Source organism: Sinocyclocheilus grahami, unplaced genomic scaffold (genome assembly GCF_001515645.1).
Source record: "Sinocyclocheilus grahami isolate Dianchi unplaced genomic scaffold, SAMN03320097.WGS_v1.1 scaffold21.1, whole genome shotgun sequence".
Lineage (NCBI taxonomy): Eukaryota > Metazoa > Chordata > Actinopteri > Cypriniformes > Cyprinidae > Sinocyclocheilus > Sinocyclocheilus grahami.
Genome location: NW_015505200.1, coordinates 4,629,182 through 4,650,222, shown reverse-complemented (window position 1 = coordinate 4,650,222; position 21,041 = coordinate 4,629,182). Strand labels below are relative to the sequence as shown.

At 38.1% G+C, this 21,041-nt stretch overlaps 2 protein-coding genes across 2 annotated transcripts in view; one reads left to right on the top strand and one right to left on the bottom strand.

Moving 5' to 3' along the window:
- Positions 1-12,501, bottom strand: part of LOC107558778 (nardilysin-like) — a 27,200-nt gene extending 14,699 nt beyond the window's left edge. The window contains exons 1-29 of the mRNA XM_016242461.1: positions 12,355-12,501; positions 11,722-12,007; positions 11,179-11,437; positions 10,387-10,468; positions 10,133-10,286; positions 9,916-9,989; positions 9,729-9,824; positions 9,508-9,630; positions 9,364-9,421; positions 9,162-9,235; positions 9,008-9,077; positions 8,598-8,675; positions 8,338-8,458; positions 7,954-8,012; positions 7,803-7,812; positions 7,564-7,687; positions 6,799-6,885; positions 6,574-6,693; positions 6,375-6,426; positions 6,030-6,180; positions 5,815-5,942; positions 4,805-4,967; positions 4,545-4,576; positions 4,306-4,444; positions 4,133-4,180; positions 3,404-3,456; positions 3,232-3,315; positions 2,018-2,225; positions 1,424-1,425 (exon numbers count right to left, since the gene is read on the bottom strand). Coding sequence (XP_016097947.1) covers positions 1,424-1,425; positions 2,018-2,225; positions 3,232-3,315; positions 3,404-3,456; positions 4,133-4,180; positions 4,306-4,444; positions 4,545-4,576; positions 4,805-4,967; positions 5,815-5,942; positions 6,030-6,180; positions 6,375-6,426; positions 6,574-6,693; positions 6,799-6,885; positions 7,564-7,687; positions 7,803-7,812; positions 7,954-8,012; positions 8,338-8,458; positions 8,598-8,675; positions 9,008-9,077; positions 9,162-9,235; positions 9,364-9,421; positions 9,508-9,630; positions 9,729-9,824; positions 9,916-9,989; positions 10,133-10,286; positions 10,387-10,468; positions 11,179-11,437; positions 11,722-11,897 — 2,825 coding nt within the window. The 5' untranslated portion in view covers positions 11,898-12,007; positions 12,355-12,501. The remainder of the gene's footprint in view (positions 1-1,423; positions 1,426-2,017; positions 2,226-3,231; positions 3,316-3,403; positions 3,457-4,132; positions 4,181-4,305; positions 4,445-4,544; positions 4,577-4,804; positions 4,968-5,814; positions 5,943-6,029; positions 6,181-6,374; positions 6,427-6,573; positions 6,694-6,798; positions 6,886-7,563; positions 7,688-7,802; positions 7,813-7,953; positions 8,013-8,337; positions 8,459-8,597; positions 8,676-9,007; positions 9,078-9,161; positions 9,236-9,363; positions 9,422-9,507; positions 9,631-9,728; positions 9,825-9,915; positions 9,990-10,132; positions 10,287-10,386; positions 10,469-11,178; positions 11,438-11,721; positions 12,008-12,354) is intronic.
- A 3,939-nt stretch (positions 12,502-16,440) lies between these two features.
- LOC107557370 (SLIT and NTRK-like protein 3) lies at positions 16,441-20,762 on the top strand. The gene is made up of 2 exons (XM_016240767.1): positions 16,441-16,962; positions 17,800-20,762. Exon 2 carries the CDS (start codon positions 17,824-17,826, stop codon positions 20,470-20,472), a length of 2,649 nt encoding a protein of 882 aa, XP_016096253.1. The 5' UTR covers positions 16,441-16,962; positions 17,800-17,823; the 3' UTR covers positions 20,473-20,762.
- Positions 20,763-21,041: the final 279 nt, after the last annotated feature.

The window sequence follows — 21,041 nt, the reverse complement described above, 5'->3', positions numbered from 1 at the left end:
TAGAAATGCACATTTGATAGTAGCTCGAGTTAGGATGCAGAGGTAAATATTTGTTCATTATCAAAATCATTAACATTTGTAAAAATTTTAGCAACCTCAGTTTTATATGGTTAAATTTATTCTGACTGATTTTTTTTTTTTTTTTTTTTTTTAAGCTTGGTCTCCCATAGTAGCATACATTTAAATCATGATAAACACAGTTAAAACCACACATATAGCACCTCAATCCAATGGTAAAAATATAACGTGAGTTAGGATGCAGAGGTAAATATTTGTTCATTATCAAAATCATTAACATTTGTAAAAATTTTAGCAACCTCAGTTTTATATGGTTAAATTTATTCTGGTTTTTTTTTTTTTTTTTTTTTTTTTTAAGCATTGGTCTCCCATAGTAGCATACATTTAAATCATGATAAACACAGTTAAAACCACACATATAGCACCTCAATCCAATGGTAAAAATATAACGTATGTTATTTAGGTAGCCTATTTGTATGAAAAACAGTAGTCTAAAAACATTCAGTATAAACGCACACATGCTATAGCTTAATCACAAATACGTACTATAATTTTAATACAGGAGTAATGGTAATTAAGTGTGAATATCCCAGGTTTCTCCAACAATACCTTAGTGCAGTGAGTGTTACTACAGTAAATCCATGGTAAATGATGGCGATGTGTAGATTGAAAAGCCTTCTGACTGTCTCGTTGCACACAGTGTTTCTCCTGTTTGGCTTTAAACTAGTTTAAAATACTAAATCATTTGTGTTCATCGCTGAATTCAAGCAGTGGATCTCACAGCACTGTTTGGTGCTGGCGTGACCGAGTAAACGCATCTGCTCTAGTGAGCTCGCGCCGCGCAACAGTTTGAACTTTGATCCGATGGGATAAACGGGTCTTGTGTGGCGCGCTTTAAATGAGTTGCGCTGTTTCGTTCCGCTTTTGGCGCATAAACATTATATCGAACATTTATCGAACATATCGTTTTATCGAGGAAAATTATATCGCGATAATTATCATTATCGCCCAGCCCTAATTCAGACTGGTATCTATGACAGTATATTTACTAAACAATATATGAACAAACAGATTTGCAATACACAAAGGAAATTAGTTCTTTAAAAAAAAAAAAGGAGAACTTTTCGTAAATCCTATAGTTCTTTAAGTTTTTGGTAAATACACAAAATAAATTCTAAAACAAAAAATAATACTAAAACTGAAAATAATACTAAAAATAATAATAGTTAAAAAGTTACTAAGCAGACAAATATCAGTTAAAAGATTAAATCAGATCAGTTAAATCAGATTAATTTGAATGAGAAAAGAATCCTGAGTGTGTACATTAATAAAGGCATATGATTATAATTTGCAATTCCATCACAATTTTAAATCCATTACAAAAAATATTCACAGCTACAGAAACATCTACTGTAATATCATAAAGTTTTAAGTTAAGTAATTGATAGATATAAATTAAAAAAATACAAAAAATATATATATAAACAGAAAATATGCATATACAGGTGCATCTCAATAAATTAGAATGTCGTGGAAAAGTTCATTTATTTCAGTAATTCAACTCAAATTGTGAAACTTGTGTATTAAATAAATTCAATGCACTCAGACCGAAGTAGTTTAAGTCTTTGGTTCTTTTAATTGTGATGATTTTGGCACACATTTAACAAAAACCCACCAATTCACTATCTCAACAAATTAGAATATGGTGACATGCCAATCAGCTAATCAACTCAAAACACCTGCAAAGGTTTCCTGAGCCTTCAAAATGGTCTCTCAGTTTGGTTCACTAGGCTACACAATCATGGGGAAGACTGCTGATCTGACAGTTGTCCAGAAGACAATCATTGACACCCTTCACAAGGAGGGTAAGCCACAAACATTCATTGCCAAAGAAGCTGGTTGTTCACAGAGTGCTGTATCAAAGCATGTTAACGAACAATTCATCATTAACACATTGCTGAACTGTCAGCCTTTGCTCATGTGCAACAGGGCTCCTCACCTCTCGGCTGAGTCTGTCGAAGACGTATTGCTGTGTGACCACCTCTGTCCAGTTCCTGTTCACCTCCTCGCCGAGATGGGTGTCTTCGCAACCCTTCAGCTTGACGAGAGCAGTCACCTGTGTCTTAAAAGCCTCATGACTCAAGCTGTTCATCTTTTCTCCGAAGCTCACCAGAAACTCCTCAATCTTTGTCTCCACCAGCTCAGTGCTAGAATGCAGAAAGAGAGTTTTGCTCATTTAACACCACTCTGAAATATTTCAGAGCCCAAATTAATGGTTTACATTATTTACTATATGTGGAAGCCTTTTTTTGCAGCATACAGTAAACTGAACTCGAGAGAAAACACTTTTAAAATGCACTACTGTTTTAGCATATCAGGGTTCCCACACTTACTGGCCTACACTACCATTAAAAATTATTTTGAAAGAAGTCTCTTATGCTCACCAAGGTAACATTTATTTGATAAAAATACATGAATACATTAATAATACATGAACACATTTTCAAACGCAATTTATGTGAAGCTGAACTTTTAACAGCCATTACTCCAGTCTTCAGTGTCACATGATTATGATACATTTCTTATTTCTTATTACTAATGTTGAAAACAGTTGTGCTGCTTAATATTTGTGGAAACTGTCATAATTTTATCATAATCCTAGTAATTTCTTTCAGAAAAACAAACTTACTGACCCCAACAGTAGTTCTATTTTTCCAGTGGTTTGTGAAGATTTGTAAAAGTAATTTAATAGAAAACAATTTTTTTTTCTAGCTAAAGAAATATTTTACAATGAAAATAATTTATTGCAAATATCAACTACATAAATTTCTAAGTTTCTATGACTTATGACTTTTTTTCCATTTACATGACTTGTGTAAAATCACAATTCCCTTATATTTATTACTGTGGTAGCCCTAATATACAGTATATTAACAAAACATTATAAGATAGACTTAATTTATGAAGCAATAAGATGTTATGCATGATGGAAGTACGTGGATGTATTGTTAACATTCAGTGTAGGCTGTATTTCACTTCAGAAATAATAAAAAGAGCCAATCAGTGTAAAGTAACACTGCAATTTAGTCAAGATAGAGGTGGAGATAAAGGTTAATTATGATTCTGAAGTCAAAAGGCAGCAGCTGCAGCACATAAATCAGATAATTCTGATGCAGCAGTGAACAGCAACCAAAATGCACAGTGAGAACTCACTTGAACTTGGTGGCCTGAGTCTCTACTGTGACTGAGAATCCAAGGACACCTGATGTGTTTCTACAGGTTGGGTAGACATGATATCTATGAAAACAGATGGAGTACAACTAATGAAAACCAGCAACTGGAGCAAGATAAATGTCTTAATGTCATCTCTGCACCACAGACTTACCCCAGTGTCTCTTTGGTTCGGAGGAAGTCAAAGCATGGCTCCTCCATGTGCATCTACAACACAGCAGATACAAATGATAAAACAGGAGTTAAAAAAACAGTTAATATAATGCCACCCCTGTATGAACATACTTTAGTCTGCAGCCACAGCAGTATAATTGGACAGAAGTCTGATATTGGATTTAGCTGATGTAAGGTGCAGAGGAGTAAGAATTTCTGATTAATTGGTTAATAGCTTTTAAAATTGCTATATTTAATGTGTGAAAAATAACATTTGCTTAGTTTAAAATAAAACAGAAAATGAAAAAAACATTTGTTTCAGTCGATATCTGGTACTTCCCAAAGCTGTTATCAGCAGCGATTCATCGTCAAAAATAAATAAATCGTTGGACCTTTAGAACAGTACATTACACTTTACAACGAGAGCCGACTCAGTGTTCTAAAGTAACTGCTGAGAAAGACAGAGAACTGGACAGCATCCAAAGTCAGTCTTCAGTATAAAAGTAAAGTGGATGAGTTGAGCTTATGGCCATGCAGATGTGTGTGCTCAGCGCCCTAGAGAGCAATAATTGAGAACTTCTTTTTAATCTGGCAGGAGGGACTGACTTGATTGCTTAAAAAACCATGGGGCAGCTGTTCCTATACTTTTTATACATGTATAAAGTTACAGTAATGTTTACTGTAAGCGATACCCTTCTGTAGTCAGCCACCAAAACTAAGTCATACTCACCACTAGTAGCTCCATAAGAGTGTGTTCACGCAGGTTCTTAGGACCAGACTACCAAAAGACAGAGGCAGATATTAGGGACAATCACTGCTAATTTAGGAATACAACATAAAAAAGGTGAATATGCCTAGATGTCTTGTCCATTTTGCTGATCTAAATCACAAAACAAGTTTTACCTGGTAATACACAGTGACCTCAGAGTTTGCATCTCCCTTGTTGAGAGACTTCACTTTGCACAGATGATGTTTCTGAGGAAGCTCTACCACTCTGAAGAGAACAGGGACCTCTACTGACAGCTTCTTGAATTGCAATTTGCTGAAAGTGAAAAAAACAAATGCTTTATAAAACTTTTTCTATTTTTTTTTTCAAATTGTGGTACTGCTATACAAAATAAACTGGTGATAAAAGTGCTTACTCTGTAACATACTGCAAAAATCCCATAGATTCCTACAGGTGATGAGAAATTAAAAATGTCAAAATCTTAGTTTTTTGACAGATTAACTAGTTCTGACAGTAAAATTAAAGCTTTTTGCTTTTACAAGTATTATATAATATTCTAGGTGTACATCAATACAAGGTAAGATCTATCAGAAGCAATTGTGGGATATTTTGAACCTGGAATGTTCTTGAAAAACAAATACATGCAATGTGTATATAAAATGTGAGAAAACTCACAGTGCTAGTGAAGTTTCCCTGCACTAGTCCTTCAGCATATAGCTCTGACTTGAAGCTGCTCACAAACTCCATGAGCTCGTCCACACTGAGCCCATCCAGCACAGCTTGGTACTTCTGAATGGTCGACCAGCGAGAGTGCTCTAGAATCTGAAGCCTCACGTCTCTGATGAGACATATATGAACAGACAGAGAGTGATGAGTGGAGGTATGCATTTTTGAAAAGAAATACATAGCAACAGCTATATAGACGCTGGCATATGGGTCTGCGGGGGTTGCAGTGGGACCCATGGTGTTCCAAGCCAAATATATCATGCTTCATTTAGCCTATTCTAGAGCAGTTTTGACACTACATCACTGTAGAAGCTGCATCAACGTGCCACATGCTACCATTCAAAAGTCTGGGGTCAATAAATTTCTTGAGCACCAAATCAGCTTATTAGAATGATTTCTGAAGGACCATGCGACAAAGATTGCAGTAATGGCTCCTAAAAATGCAGATTTGAATAGTAATACGTTTCAAAATATATTAAAACAGGAAACAGTTCTTTTAAATTGTAATAAGATTACAGTTTTTATCCAGCATTTTTTATTAAATAAATGCAGACTTTGTGAGCAAGGAATTCTTTCAGAAACATTTCTTAAAAAATCTTACTGACCCCAAACTTATGAACGGCAGTGTATAGACTAGTATTTAGACAGATGTTTTAAGGTGGCATAAGGTGGCATTTATTTATACAAAATCACAATTGCAAGAAAGAAATGTCACATGCTCGAATGTTGCAAACCATAGAATGGCAGTGTAAAAACGCTGTAAATATGCTTGAAAGACTTGCATTCCATCAGATCGTTCCATCATCCATCAGATTTGCATTTTCTAAATTAAAGAAAACTTAAAAAATTAACAAAAAAATTGATAAGAGTGCCGGTGTACGATGCCACTACTTGTGGGCAGGGCTATAGGTGTTTATAAAGTGTAAGTGCAGTAAAGGAAAAACGTGAAGGAGACACACTTTCCAAGCTTTTCAGGCTTGATGAGGATGTTAAAGTAGGTTTTCTTCAGCTGCTCTGCAAACATGCTGAATACATCAGGAGCAGCAGAGAAATCAGCAAGATAATCCACGATCAGGTTGAACAGCAACTGCAACAAATGTCAGAAATGAAAGAATTTTTTTATTTTTTATTAAACCATTTTCTGTATACAACTTGATATGAGCTTGTTACTTACCGGTAGTTTGTGGTTGAAGCCCTTAACCTTGATGACAAGACCATGCTCCCCTGCAACAAATTTATATTCTAGCTGGGCCACATCAGCCTCGTAGGATGGATCTGCCAAGTTATGCACCAGGATATTCACAAACAGGTCAAAAAGCACCAGGCTAAGTGGAGGTGAGAAGAGAGAACAAAAAGAGAAGGTCAGATGGAAAGGTAAGTGGATGAACAAGAATAGAAACTAGAGATAGTGATTCCCAAGACCTGAGCAGACACACTAATAGCTAGATGGGTTTTCCATGGCTACAGCATTTAAAAGATCTGCTCGAACGACTAAGTTTTCACATGATCTTCAGCTTACTTTTTTGCAGACTTCTGAACCACAGGTGATATAAGGTGGAACTGCACGTATGCTGCAGGAAGAGAGATAAAACGTAAGTGTGAGCTGGGTAATTGAGCAGAGTTACAGAAAGAGATTTTTCGTACTTCCCACTCAATCTATTTTGCTATTGGACATCGGAGACATGATATATTGCGTGTAGAGACAAACACAATGACACCTTTGGGGATCTTGAACTTGTTGTCCTTCTTATACCACAAACACCCTCTGTCATTGTTCATTATTTTGACAGGGTACTCTGTGTCTGGACAGTCAGAGGTTTTGAGGGTGAAATCAGTGGCTGGAGGTGAAAAGAGACACAAGAACAATGGCACATGGTCTTGAAACTGGCTACAGAAACAGCACACAGCAACAACATTAAAAGACATCAACTGAAGACACCCACCGATGAACTTATTTTCAGCAGGTAGGTGAAGGCTTGGGTTTAAATCAAAATCTCCTGCCCAGAGCTCTCTCCAGTGCTGCTGTATGTCTGTAAGGGAAAAAAAATCATGGTGCTTTTGTCTCCAGAGTTGCACAATATAGAGGAAAAATGCTTAATGGTATTTATTGCATAATGTGATAACCCTAAGATTAATTAAGAATACATTTCAAGTAGATTTTAAACCAGGAAATAATTACTTCCAATAAGCATGTCAGTTTTCAAAATTGTCAACTTCTCAAGTGCATCCGAGTAAGAAATAACAAACCTTTTACTAAAGCAACAGGCAGAAACAGCTTGTTGTGCTTGGACTTAAGATGTATTTCCCATTTGAGTAACCACCTACAATCTACTAGTATACTAATATCAGTTATGCTTTCCTGCAGTTATGTTCAAAACCAAAATACTCCTACACAACCAAGGTACTTCTTAATTTTGGCATCAGATATTCTTTTAAAGCTACAATGGCTACACTGACTCATTTTGATAAGCTAGAGCACATTCACTTCAAACTGGCATTAATGCTGCTTGTTTTAAGTGTATGTAAATTTATATAATTTTGTGATTGAGCTTATTGCGACAAGTAAATCTGCAATGTTTACAATTCAGCACTGGATTCTGACATTCACTTCCAGACTAATCTAATACGGACACAGATTCTAAGATATCAAACTTTAACTTCTCATCCTGAATATTGTATTTTAAACTGAATTGAAAATATGTACAAACCCTCTACACTGTACTGAGTCCCAAACCACTTTTCCCTGAGTGGGCACTGGCCTTCATGCTCAGGAGACAACAGGAGCAAGTTAGCCTTCTTTGGTGTGAGGAGGTGCAGTGCAACAGAGATCACCTAAGAGAAAAAAAGATTTTCTTTCACTTGGCATGCTAAAATCGAGTGTTGGTTGTCAACGGTTCAGAAGACGTGAAATAAAGTGCGTGCATCTGTAATAAAACGTCCCTCACACGGCTCCGGGGCTTGAATAAGTGAGGCACGTTTTATTACGGATGCACGCACTATTTCACGTCTTCTGAACTGTTGACAACCAACACCCGCTTACCCCCCCCCCCCCCCCCCCAACCAAAAAAAAAAAAAAAACTTCAGGTAAAGGGGCCTACCTCTGTTGGGGCCCAAGAGTCTGAAGCATTTTCAAATACTGGAAGACGAGATGAGCAACCTGAACGAAGAAAACCATCCAAATTACCATGGATGCATTTATTCTGAGTGGGACTAAACTTTACAGCAATCGTGTCGTTATAATTTAGGATGGAAAAGGGGTGTGTTTGTGCCTCAGAGGCTTTGTAATCCGATTTTACACATATCTAGCTAAGCTGTTAGTTTCTCAGCTTCCCCACATATTTCTCTAATGACATTAAGTGTGAAAACAATATTATATCTTAAGGATGCTTGTAAATATAATGCATAATTTTGACATGCACTAGTAGTGTAGGATCACAGAAATGTAAAAGAATGGAAGGTCTAGACTGATGACCCTTGCAGACCTCATAGAAGTTCTGGAAGCCCTCATCAGTCAGAGTTATTGAGATACTAAAAATTGAATAGGTGGTGTTCTGATCAAAACCAGTCTCACTGTTTCCGCCAAACAAAGCTAGAGCCCAGCACCTAGACCGAGAGAAAGAGATTAAATTTCCCAGTTTCTGGGGTAAGTGCAAAATTGATGCGACATGTAGAGATTAGTTACAATGAAAGTAGAACCACCTTGCCATTTATTAAAAACCAAATCATGAGAGAAAAGACTCACTTCCTCCTAAGCATGGACAAGATACTTCCAGTTCCCTCATGGCCAATCAGCCAAGCAATGTAATGCAGAGGCTTTACCCTGAGGACCAACATAAAGAGTTTTTGTTAAGCATAATTTTTGAGAAATAATATTGGCATTCCAATACAGACCATATTGGACCAATACAAAATCAATATGTAAAGTTTTTTTATGAGTGCAGTTTTGTTCTGTGACATATTTGCTACTGATAAAGGAAGTTGAGGTGAGACATATCAAAGACATGGATATACAAAGATGCCCTCAAAGCGAACAAAGACTTTAAAAAAATAAAAATAAAAAATAAAAAACTCCCAATTTTGAATTTCATTTGTTTTTAACAGCACTTTTGAAAGATGTTTTATGAATGAAAGTAAAATGACTGATGACTGAACCTGTAGTGCTTCTCTTGCGGGGGTAGAGCCCATGTGATGGTGAGGGCATGTACTTTTCTAACAGGCACCACTGCAACAAACAACAAACAAAACATTAATTGTAGGTTCTAGAGTTTCATTAAACCTCATTTGAACATTAAGTTCTACTACATACTTCGGTAAAGTTTGTTGAAAGCAGGTGTTTCAAAGGGGCTCAACTGGTCTGAAAAATCAGGTTTTGGCTTCCCACTGAAAGGCATTGAGAAACTCATTAAAAATAAACGCATTAATATTATGAAAGACATTGAGAAACTCTTTAAACACATTAATATTTTCACATTTTACAGATATTCAAATAGGACTTGGATTGAGCTTACTTGTTGGGTACCTGACTGAAGATTTCTCTAACCCATTCCTCAAGGGTGTCAAGACTCTCTATGAAGGTAAGAGTAGAAGAGATTTTAGGATCATTTTCTATTAGAAATGCCATATCCGAATTAAGTCCTGCATACTGTACCTACCTTTAGACTGCACAGCTAAGGTCATATAGTGGGCAGAGTAGTACCTTTTCCAAAACTCACGGAGCCGCTTGTAAACATTGATATTCTTTTCCCTAGGCTCAGTCTTCAGGGTCAGTGCATTTCCTTAAATACAATCACAAGACCATCAAAAAAACAACAACAACAACTTTAGAATAAACCCAGAAGCTACTCTAAAGCAGCTTTTGACATGTTTGACTTACCCCAGCAGAACTTGCTCATGGGATGGTTGGGCTTTGCTAGGCTGCCAAAGAGCATTTCCTTACGGTGAGAGTCTGAAGGCTTAGCAAGCTGATATTCTGTAGCAAACAAAACACATTAGGCTGTTAAACTTCACAGTTGAGATATCAAGAATATTTTTAATCTACATAATATAAATGCTTTACTCACCACTGTCCACAGCCTCAACCTCTCGATCAATGGCGTCTTCAATCATAAGAGGACAGACGAAAAACTGAGCCCATCTGAGTTAACATTAAAAAAGATAATCACGTTATTTTAAAGCTTATGTATGACCAAACATATAAAGAAATGTGCTTGTTTTTATTTTAATGCTTTTGGTTAGAAAATACGATCACTTTTTTTTTTTTTTTTAGAGCTGCTTCACCTGTCAAGGGCTTCTTTGAAGCATTTCCTCTGGACATCAAATTGGAAAATGGTTCTCTCACAATCAGTGGAAGCATTATCACTGCCACCATGCTTTTTAAGGAACGCATCAAAGCCATTTTCAGAAGGGTACTTTTCGCTGCCCATGAACACCACTGGGACATAAGTAGAGAGATACGTTTGACTGAAACATTATCACTGAGAACAAAGCATTATTGAATACAGTAATGGCAAACAACTGCAGGTGTGACTTACTGTGTTCCAGGAAGTGTGCAAGGCCAGGTAGGTCATTAGGGTCGCTGAAACTCCCTACGCCAATACACAGGGCCGCTGCAGACTAATTTCCAAAAAAAAGAAAAAGGAAAAAATAATTAAACTGCACTGAAATCATTTCAACACACTTAAGCTGATATGTTTATGTAAAAATTATAACTGATAATTTAGTTTTATATTACATTGTCTAAATAGAAATAGAAAAACACTACAAACTAAGATCAGTCATTTTAAATACCACAAATGAATTTAGACATCAAAACATTATAATGTACAGTAATGACAAATGAATATTCATTTTGAGATTTGCTAAATATTACATGAACAGGTGCCATTAAATTAAATATAACAAAATATCCAATACTGATAAAGATAAAATATAGAAATATCATGTATCCTTCAAGTCACAATGAAATGGAAGCAGTGACAGGTCCGAATGGAGCAGATTATTAAAAAAGAAAAAAGAAAAAAAACGTATGGTGGACTTGTATGTAATGTATTGTATTGTATTGCAAGATTGTATCTATCAGTTGTTGACTGGATGGAGGTAGAACTGAATGAGTGTTTCAGTCGACTGTAAGAAAGGGGCTGGGTTTAAGTGGACAAAATGATTGGCAGGAAGATCGTTAAGACAGTTTGGCGGGGAAAAAAAGAAAGAAAGAAGGAAACATGGATAAGTAGGATTTTTCTTTCATGCTGACTTTAATATATGTTCAACCAAAATAACATGCAGCCAGTATCAGAGTTTGAATCCCTAGACAACAAAACACAAACCTGTTTTTCAGATCCCTTTTTCTTCTTCCTGTCGTTGTCCTCGTCAAGCTCCTCAAAGTCACTATCTTGACTGTCCCCTTCTTCTTCAGATTCCTCATCCGTTCCTTCCCCCGAGTCTCCCTCCTCTTCCGCTTCCTCTCCCTCCTCTTCTTCCTCCTCCTCCTCCTCTTCTGAATCTTCATCATCTTCAGTTTTCCCATCTAAATCACTCAGATCAGAGATTAGGAGAGCCCTCAGTCCGTTACTTAGCTCAATGTATCTGGTTGAAAAGAGAGAGAGAAAAAAAATCTGTTAGCTGGTTTAGTCATCAGCACTTGCATGCAGGGTTGTGTTACACACTCAAAAAAATGCAACTGGAGCTTGTGTTTTACTTGTGTGATCTCATATTTCTGCGAACTCCCTGTCCTTAAGTGCCAACATACAATATCATTCATAATGTAAAATGATCTTTTAAAAGGTTTCACTTGGCACTTTATGAACGAGACTATGCTAATCAATAGAACCTAGTTATCACAGTTTAAAATCTGTACATGTGGACTTTACCTGTATTGTTTGGGGTCACTTGGAGATTTAATAATTTGAGGGTCTCCTTGGTTGTCATCTCCACCACTGTCCCCCGGAGGTGCGTTGGGGTCTCTGAGTGCTTCACCCCGGTCTGGACCAGCAGACTGAGCAGCACTGCTGGCTCCAGCACTTTTGAACTTGTTTGTCTGGGGCATCTTGAGCAATGATACTACTTTAGCACTGGCGTTGAGGTGAACGGGGCGGTTTATGACTCTGCTACAAAACAGGTGAAACGTACGCGCAGCCTTGAACAGAGCAATACTGACTTTGTCAGTCGAAAAGAAACGATATGTATATTAGAAACAGGGTGACCATAAAAATAAATACATTTTGTAATGTAGCTTGAATGATGGAATGAGTCGGGTCTGTCTTTTGACGAGGGAATACTTTAACTTCAGATACATATTTTGACAGTATATATTTGTATCACCACTGTGCTACAATGAAGCTAATCTGCTACATAGTGACACAATATAAACCAAAAACGTCTGATTCGCTTGCTATGGTTACTAAACGAACTTCGATAGTTCGTCTAAAATATGATGCATCCAAGTGTGATCAGTCCCTCACATTATTTCACAAAGTTAGCCAAGTTTCATCGCAGTCTCATACCTGCTATCCTGATGATGGGTCAGCCGAACCTTACAGCACGCAGCCTGTCACTGGTAGCTTGCGTCTATGCAACAAGAAGAGTTCTGATTCGTCAAAGGTCATAGACGTAGTAAACCACGAATCTATGATTGGCCAAAGTCCTTGCTAAGGCAAATAGCTAGATGATGCTGTTTTGTCTGTCTCAGCAATTTGCAAGTTTATGTTGTGGTCTGTGGAGGTTCTTACAGTTGTCAGTCCACCACCGATTACTAAATTAGCGGCGAAACTGTAATTACATCATGTCTATATTATTTTCTATCTTTTAGTAAATCCCAGAGACTATAATCCAGTCGCCCTTAAATCAATTAGGCTACTTGTTAAATACAAGCGTGCATACATACTCAGGGATTTTGGAGTTAAATCATCCTGAAGAAAAGGGTGTACAGAATTGGTAAGACATGTATATAACTCAAGATGTATTCGTGGCAACTTAAATATACACATTCCCTTATTAATATACATGTATTTTAACCTTATATTTTGATAAGAAAAGTTTATGGACATGCTATACAGTATACACCAACCACCCAAACACATTTATGAATTCATATGACCTTTAGAAGAACTGTAATGATGATGAGTCTAAGATTGTCTTGACTACCAAACTTTTAAAGCCATTGTTAATCCTGTAAAGTTTTATATATATATATATATATATATATATATATATATATATATATATATATATATATATATATATATATATATATAATGTATGTGTGTGTGATTTAGATTTTGTTTTGTATCATATTTGATACATCAGGCTTTTATGGCTCATAAAGTATCATTCAGTGAGAATATGGAGCTCACACTTGAGGAAGAAAAACACATTGGTTTTATTCAGATGGCCAAACTGAGCAAAATATGCAATTTCGTTCAGATGTTGTTATTTATATGTCCAACGATTAAGACTAAATTCTGATTAAAAGCTTCTAATGCAAATCAAAATGAGATTTTTATAACAGTAAAACAGGCTGCTTACATAAAGAATCTTGAGCAAATAATCCCAATAAATGTAATTAAATGCATCAGATACATGCAAACATACTTCAGTAAGCTGATATACACAGGCAGAGCTTAAGTGTCCTTTTGAACCTTTATTCCTTTCCATTTAATCACCAACAGATACCATGTGAAAGGAGAATGAATGATAAATACCACACCATGACAACCAGATGTGGAACAGTTATACTGGTAAGCTGAACTGTCATTATACGACTTTCAAGAGTTAAGAGTAGGCTAACACAGTGTTTTCAGTCACATATCACATCTTTGCTGCTGCTGTGGATGAGACCAGTTGGCTTGTGTTTGAGTCTCATGTAATGACTGACTGCGACTCTCTCCGTCAGTAGGGGGAGCTCTCGTCGTGTCTTATTTTCTGCTTCATTTAGTGTGTGGCTGCTTTGATGTAATCTTTTAACATTTCAAGTATGATGCTTCACATGATAAGAGGTGATTTCCCTTGGAGCACTACTCCTGTTTTGCGAAATGCTGTGTCACAACATTTGGAGTTTAGGTCTGGTGGGTTTCAATTTTTAACAAGATGCTTTTGACAAGGAAATGCACTCGAACAGACAAACAGATGAGACACTGAAAAAGTCATTGTGATAACATTGATTTATGTTAAGGATAATAAAAGTATGGCTATACAAATTTGTATACTCAAAATGATTACTATAACACAAAATATTAACTGTGCAACATGGACAGTGGAAATGTTATTCTATATTAGAAATGAATACTGATTTTAATGGATGAACATACACGTAATAATAGATGATTATGCTATTGTGTCCCACTTTACTTATAGTGACCCTATTGAATGGTCCTTAGTGGTTTTATGGAAATATTTAACATGATTTAACATAAGATTCAGTCACGGCATTCACCGGTCAGATATTTCCTACTATTTGCGGTCGTCCATGGCAACACTGTATATCTGATAACTGAACCAGTGCTACTTTCCTCAGAGCACATTGGTATTAATATTATTGTAACATTGCTGCAGTGTTTGAGTTGTTGCTAGGCAGATTGTTTTGTAAATTTTATTATGTATATATATATATATTATGTATATAACAAATATCTGTTTATTTTATATAAAAAAAATAACTCTAAAAAATAAAATGCATATTTTTTGCATTTATGTGTTCATTCATGTGACTGCTGCATGAATTAAAAGGGCTTCTAAAATAGCACCCTTCATCCACTGCACTTAATCCACCAGGAGTTTACATAGGGACTCCAAAGGACAGGTTCCCATGGCAACTGATTTATATCCTAATTAAAATAGGAGGGTAGTTTAATTAGCTTAACACTGGTTATTGCTCAAGGCCGACCGTCCTTGGTGGAGGTCCATGTGTGTAAGGAGAGGGGTCATTGCTCTGTGGTATCCACGAGGTGCACCTAACTAAATAGTAACAGCACCTGTGGATCCAGATACCCCCCCTTTCTAGCACTTCAGTGTCAGCTACGCCCTTCATCATCTGTTTTCTAAAGCTCTAATTAATGACCAGCTTCAGGCTAAATGAGCTTCAGATGGCCTGACCATCAGATTACATCTCATGATTTTTATTTATTTATTTATTTTTCTCTTGGAAAAATTACACCTCTAATTGGGTCTCTTCAGTTGTCGCAAATTGAGACAGTTGATTTTGTCAAACAATCTTTGTTGGTTTCATGTGAGGGGGATTTATAATTGAACAGAGTGCTTGAACTGATTTGTTAATTAGTCAAAGGTGGTGGAAATCATGTAAATCCTCAATATAATCATTCTTCAAACAAAGCTAATCTTTTGTAATAATATTAATTACACACAATTACTTGCTTCAATTGATCAGTATGTGAAAACCATTCATGGCTATTATACTATTATGGAACGGAAATTGAATTGTTTCTTTGAAGACGATTGAAATATGCTTGAGGTCAGAATCTGGCATTAGTTTTCAGAGACGGTTGGGTTTCTGGACCCCATTACTATCTTGTCAATCACTGTGCCTTCTTCCTCCTGCACAATATGATGGCTGCAAAAAAATGGATATCCAGCACAACATACCTTTAATAGTGAATAAAGTCGTATAAAGCCTCATAATTTCAACCCCACAATTCCTAATAATTTGTTTGTTTGTGTCTTTTCAGCTTTTCTTTTCTTCAAAGGGCTCTGGTAAATAGTCTTTCAGCAATTTGATGGGAAAAACACTGCTTTAATCACCTTTAACAGGCTTTAGAAGAGAAGGGAAGCTGCTGTCGCAAGCTAATTCACTGGAACATGTTCAGATCTGTAGCCCTGATCTGTGTGACGGCATTAAAGATTTTTTTAAGGATCTTCAGGAAAATGCTTTAATGCTCAAAGGCACAGAGAGCTGCTGAGACAGAGTATTAACTAGCTTTAGCTGCGGATTCTCTGTTACCTGTGGGAAATTCACAATAAAGGGAAAAGTAAAGTCGATATGCTTGTGTGTTCAGAATATTCCTTCGGATATATGTGAGGAATTTAGTGGTTTCATTAGCCGTTTGCTTTGGTTTTAATGCACAAAACCGTGATTGAAGCTTGCAGCATGGTATATTCCACAATAAACCAAAATGGTCAGATGAGAAATCACGATTATTTATCTGTGCATATCACTGTCAAATGACAAACTCATTATGAAGTAATTAACTGGTGATTTATAAGATAATTAATCAGCCATATGAGAAATCAGCAAAAGTGGGCATCAAGTCAACATTGTTCATTCTCAGTTCCTAAATAAGCAACATGCCCATGTATGAAGCACCACATTGTTGCGCAATAGCAGATGGCACTATGTTTCCATGGTAACCAAAATAAGGTTTCATTAAATTGTTAGGGCCCTAATACCATGAAGGATGATGAATAAGTAACCCAAGAAGCCTCATCGCTCTGGGAACAGTTACAGTATTATTTAATAATACGAGAATGTTGTGATACAAAGTAAATAACCCGCATTACGCATTATGGGTACAAACTACTTTCTTTCGCAAATCTAACAAATATGTCTAGGAGAGCGAGAGTAACATATTTAAAGCGCATTTAAAAAAAGCCCTGCTAAACCTGAAACGATGTGTAGCGCGCCGACTGCTGCGTTCATATTCTTCTCAACATCTCGAGCATATTTGGAGCGTTTCATAGCAGGGCTGCGTGCGGGCGGGCGCGCTCTCGGTTCAGTATATTTTACTTGGAGACCGAAGTCCGAGGCAGCGCCATCCTGTGATTTATTTCAATGCCAAGTTGCATACTTGAACCGGCTTAGTTTTTCTTACTGTTGCCGAAATGTGCTAAGATCTCGCTCATCATCAGTCCTCACAGTGGTGCTGAACTGCAGCCTTCGCTGTCTTCACTGTTGAGCGCTCGTCAGGGGAGCGGACCTGCATCCTAAAGCAAACCTTTCTGAGACATTGCAGTCCTGTCACGTCTTCGGCTCTCCTATTTGCCTCCACCACGAGAGCGGAGAGGAGAAGGAGGAGAAGAAGAAGAAGCGGCGGTGACATGGCAAGAAGCATCATTTAAAGTGGTCCATCTTCTGCTCTTTTAATTCCACTGCAGCAACCTGAGTGAGTAGCGCACATTTCTGCTCAGTTAATGCCTCTTGATATGGATCCGGACGCGGGCGGTGGTAAAGGCAGACAAAGGGGAATGCGAATAGATTGCATTTTAGCGCATTGGATTATCATTGTGTGTTAATTGTGTCTCTGACAGCGTAATATAATGGCATGAATCGCTCTTGGTTAGCTAATTAACATTGTGTTCAGCTTCCATAAGTTAATCTTTTTCATGCAGTGCTTGAATGGTTTCCTTATATGTCTGTATTGCATACTCAGTTCAAAGCTGGATAGATCTACATTATTTCAATGACCTGCATGCACATATACTTCTTCAGTAATCAATAGAACCTAGGTCTTATTTACATCACATTCCTAAGTGCCCTGCTGTGCACATTAGCTAATAGGTGCTCCTGGAGGAGGGGAGAAAGAAATATTTTCCATGGAGGTCAAATTGATATTCCAGAGTCATTAGTTGATTTGGAAACTAAAGCGAAACCTCTAGAGAAGTATGATGCCTTTAAATGGATTAGGTCACATTTTGCTTCTTCTCAATATCACTGTAACAAATGCAGCAGGCATACTTTTAAGTCAACATTAAGCTCTGGTGCATTTGATGACATTGGTTATTGAAGCCTTATTCTATATTTCGAGTATATTGTTTGCAGAAAAAAACTGCAGTCAAAGCAGCCAAGCTGCATTCCGCTCTGTCATACAGTATAGATGATGGCCTCCCCTATTCTACAGTCATATCACAACTAACTTGTCAAAAGTCAACATCATTTGGATTGAGCAGTGTTCATCATCCTCTATGTATTCACGCCACTAAAACTGTTGTATTTTTTTCAGTGCAGTGAAGGAGCTCTTGAGGCTATGCACTTGCCTGCTTTTGGTGAAAGCATGTTGTGGGTTACATTGCTAAGCACAATTGCACTTGGATGGACGACTCCTATCCCTCTACTTGATGATTCAGAAGAAATAGATGAGCCTTGCTTTGAGCCCTGCTACTGCGAAGTGAAGGAAGGCTTGTTTCATGTTCATTGTGATAGCAAAGGATTTACAAATATTAGCCAAGTCTCACAGTCATGGCTTAGACCATTCAAGCTCTACCTGCAGAAGAACTCTTTACGGAAGCTCTATTTCAACAGTTTTTTGCACTTGAACAATGCAGTGGCCATTAATCTGGGCAATAATGCCCTGCAGGATATCCATGTTGGGGCTTTCAATGGGTTGAGCTCCCTGAAGAGGTTGTACCTTCACGAAAACAAACTGGAAGTGTTCCGGAATGACACATTTCTCGGACTGGAGAGTATAGAATACCTTCAGGCTGACTATAATGTTATCAAGAGAATAGACAGTGGGGCTTTCCGAAATCTCCACAAACTCAGAGTGCTCATCCTTAATGACAATTTAATACCAATGCTGCCGGCGTTTCTTTTCAGATCTGTCTCTCTCACGCACCTTGACTTGAGAGGCAACCGACTAAAGACGTTGGCTTATAAAGGGATTTTGGAATATATCGGTCGCAGTCTTATGGAGATCCAGTTGGAAGAGAACCCTTGGAACTGTGTCTGCGATATCATCCAGCTCCAAGCCTGGCTGGAGCGGATTCCATACACTGCAGTTGTTGGTGAGATCACATGCGAGTATCCTTTCCACCTCCACGGGAAGGACCTCAGAGAGATCAAACGCAGTGAACTTTGTCCCTTATTGAATGAAGCCGAGATTGAGTCAATTCTAAGCATTCTCCACTTACCATTCTACACAGGGAGGGTGAGGCCTACAAAGCCTTCATCTATAGTCTTCCCCAATCAAAACACTGTTTCCTCCATGGAACAAAGAGAAAGACCCCCAAAGCCAACAAAACGACCCAGGCCCTCAAAGACACCACCAACACCACGTAGTGTGTTCCCTAATCAGCCGCCTGTAGCCGGATACCAGACAAGGCCGCCTATACCGATCATTTGCCCCATTGGATGTACCTGTAACTTGCATATTAATGACCTTGGTTTGACAGTCAATTGTAAGGAAAATGGGTTTCGGAACATTTCTGAGTTAATGCCTCGACCCTTGAACGCTAAGAAGCTTTACTTAAGTGGAAATCTCATTCAGAGAATTCACAAATCTGATTTTTGGAATTTTTCCAGTCTTGATTTATTGCACTTAGGAAACAATCAAATATTTTACGTCCAAGAGGGGGCTTTTATTAATCTCCCTAATTTGAGAAGCCTTTACCTGAATGGTAATAATATTGTGAAGTTAACTCTTGATATGTTCCATGGCTTGGACAGCCTTGAGTATTTGTATTTTGAGTACAATGAGATACGAGAAATCCAGCCGGCTGCCTTCAGTTTAATGCCCTCCCTGCAGCTAGTCTTTCTCAACAACAACCTCCTGCAAACGTTGCCCATGGGAGCGTTCGCAGGTACCTCGCTGACACGCCTGAACCTGCGGAACAACTACTTTCATTGCCTCCCAGTCAGCGGTGTTCTAGAACACCTGCATGCTGTCGTCCAGATCGACCTGAATCAGAACCCCTGGGACTGCTCCTGTGACATCATCCCTCTCAAAGAGTGGTTGGACACGCTGAGCTTAGTGGTCATAGTCGGAGAAGTGGTGTGTAAGACCCCCGAGCTAGTCTCAGGAAAAGATTTACGCTCTCTGAATTCTGAAGTGATTTGCCCTGAGCTTCGACAGTCCTCGCTGTCTCCTGCCGAATCAGATAGCGGGTTTGTTACTACATACCCTGAGGTGGGGCCGCACCTGCCGAAAGGTGCCATACCCCTCTCCGTTCTCATTCTCAGCCTGCTGGTTCTTTTTGTGTCTGCGTTCTTTGCTGCTGCAGCTCTTTGCGCATATGCTCTTAAAAGGCGAGAAAAGCTACCCTTTAGGAAGCAAGGGGAAGTGGGCCTGGCAGGCATTCAGATGGAATGTGGAATATTCACAGAACAGCCACCCACCTTACCAGAGACTCCTCCTTCCAATCACGTGTACGATAGCATCGGTGCTCCCTCCTCACACATGTGCAGCAACTCCATTTACAAAAGCGGACAAGAGGAGTCAGGGCAGAAGCATTCATTCTCAGAGACAAAAGAGAGCGGTTCGCACTACAGAACGCTGGTGGAGAAGGAAAAGGAGTGGACCATGGCAATCTCCAGCTCCCCCATTAACACTATTGTCACTGTTGGCGTGCCATGTGGTGACATTGCCAGCTTCCATGAAAACGGAATTCTCTGCCCGACTGTCATTGATAGCCAAGGTCCCACGCCCAAGGTGGGATTAGTGGACAGTCTTTTTGGCACAACTTCCCAGTTTAGCAATCTGCCTGACAGACACACACACCCTCCCTCAGAGTATCCACATGCCAAACAGGATACCAGACAAAAGCAAATGATCACAAACGCCACAGGGACAAGGACAGGATGTCCTCATCAAACCCAAAGTGATTACCCTGAGCTGAGGGCTAGACTCAAAACAAAGATGGATTACATTGATATGCTGGAGAGGTCATATCAATTCTAAGACATGTCAGATGTAAGACTGCACATCCAAAATGAAAATGGTAAGATGGAAAAAGAATTCATGCGATGTACGATGGTACGGTTTTCCCTCAAGTTGCTCTGGAGGAAATCCCTCGTTCAGATTTTTTAAAGTGCCTTCATAAGAGCAGCCAGCAATGTTGTAAATGAGTATTTTTGTATCACAGTTTTATTTATCTAAAATACATAGATTTAAATTGGAGGGAAAGGAATCAACTGTTTCCAGACTTTGAGATGTTGGTAAACATGTGACTCAAATTATACATATGAATGCAGGGCGTGCGGTCTTGGCTTTTAACTTGTTTGCATTGAAAACTTCTGAGATATTTTTTATTTAACTGAAAATTGTCCTTCAGCAATAGAGATACTGCAGTTATTGTATAACTGTTAATTGCTTTGTTGAATCTGTATTTTCAAATTGAGTAGATTGTCTTTATTGGGACTTAAGGAATGGTTTTATGGACCAAGGTAAGGTCAAAATATGTAAAAGTTTGGGAACTATTGATCATGTCTACAGATGTACCTTTTCATGGTCTATCTCACAAAGGCAAA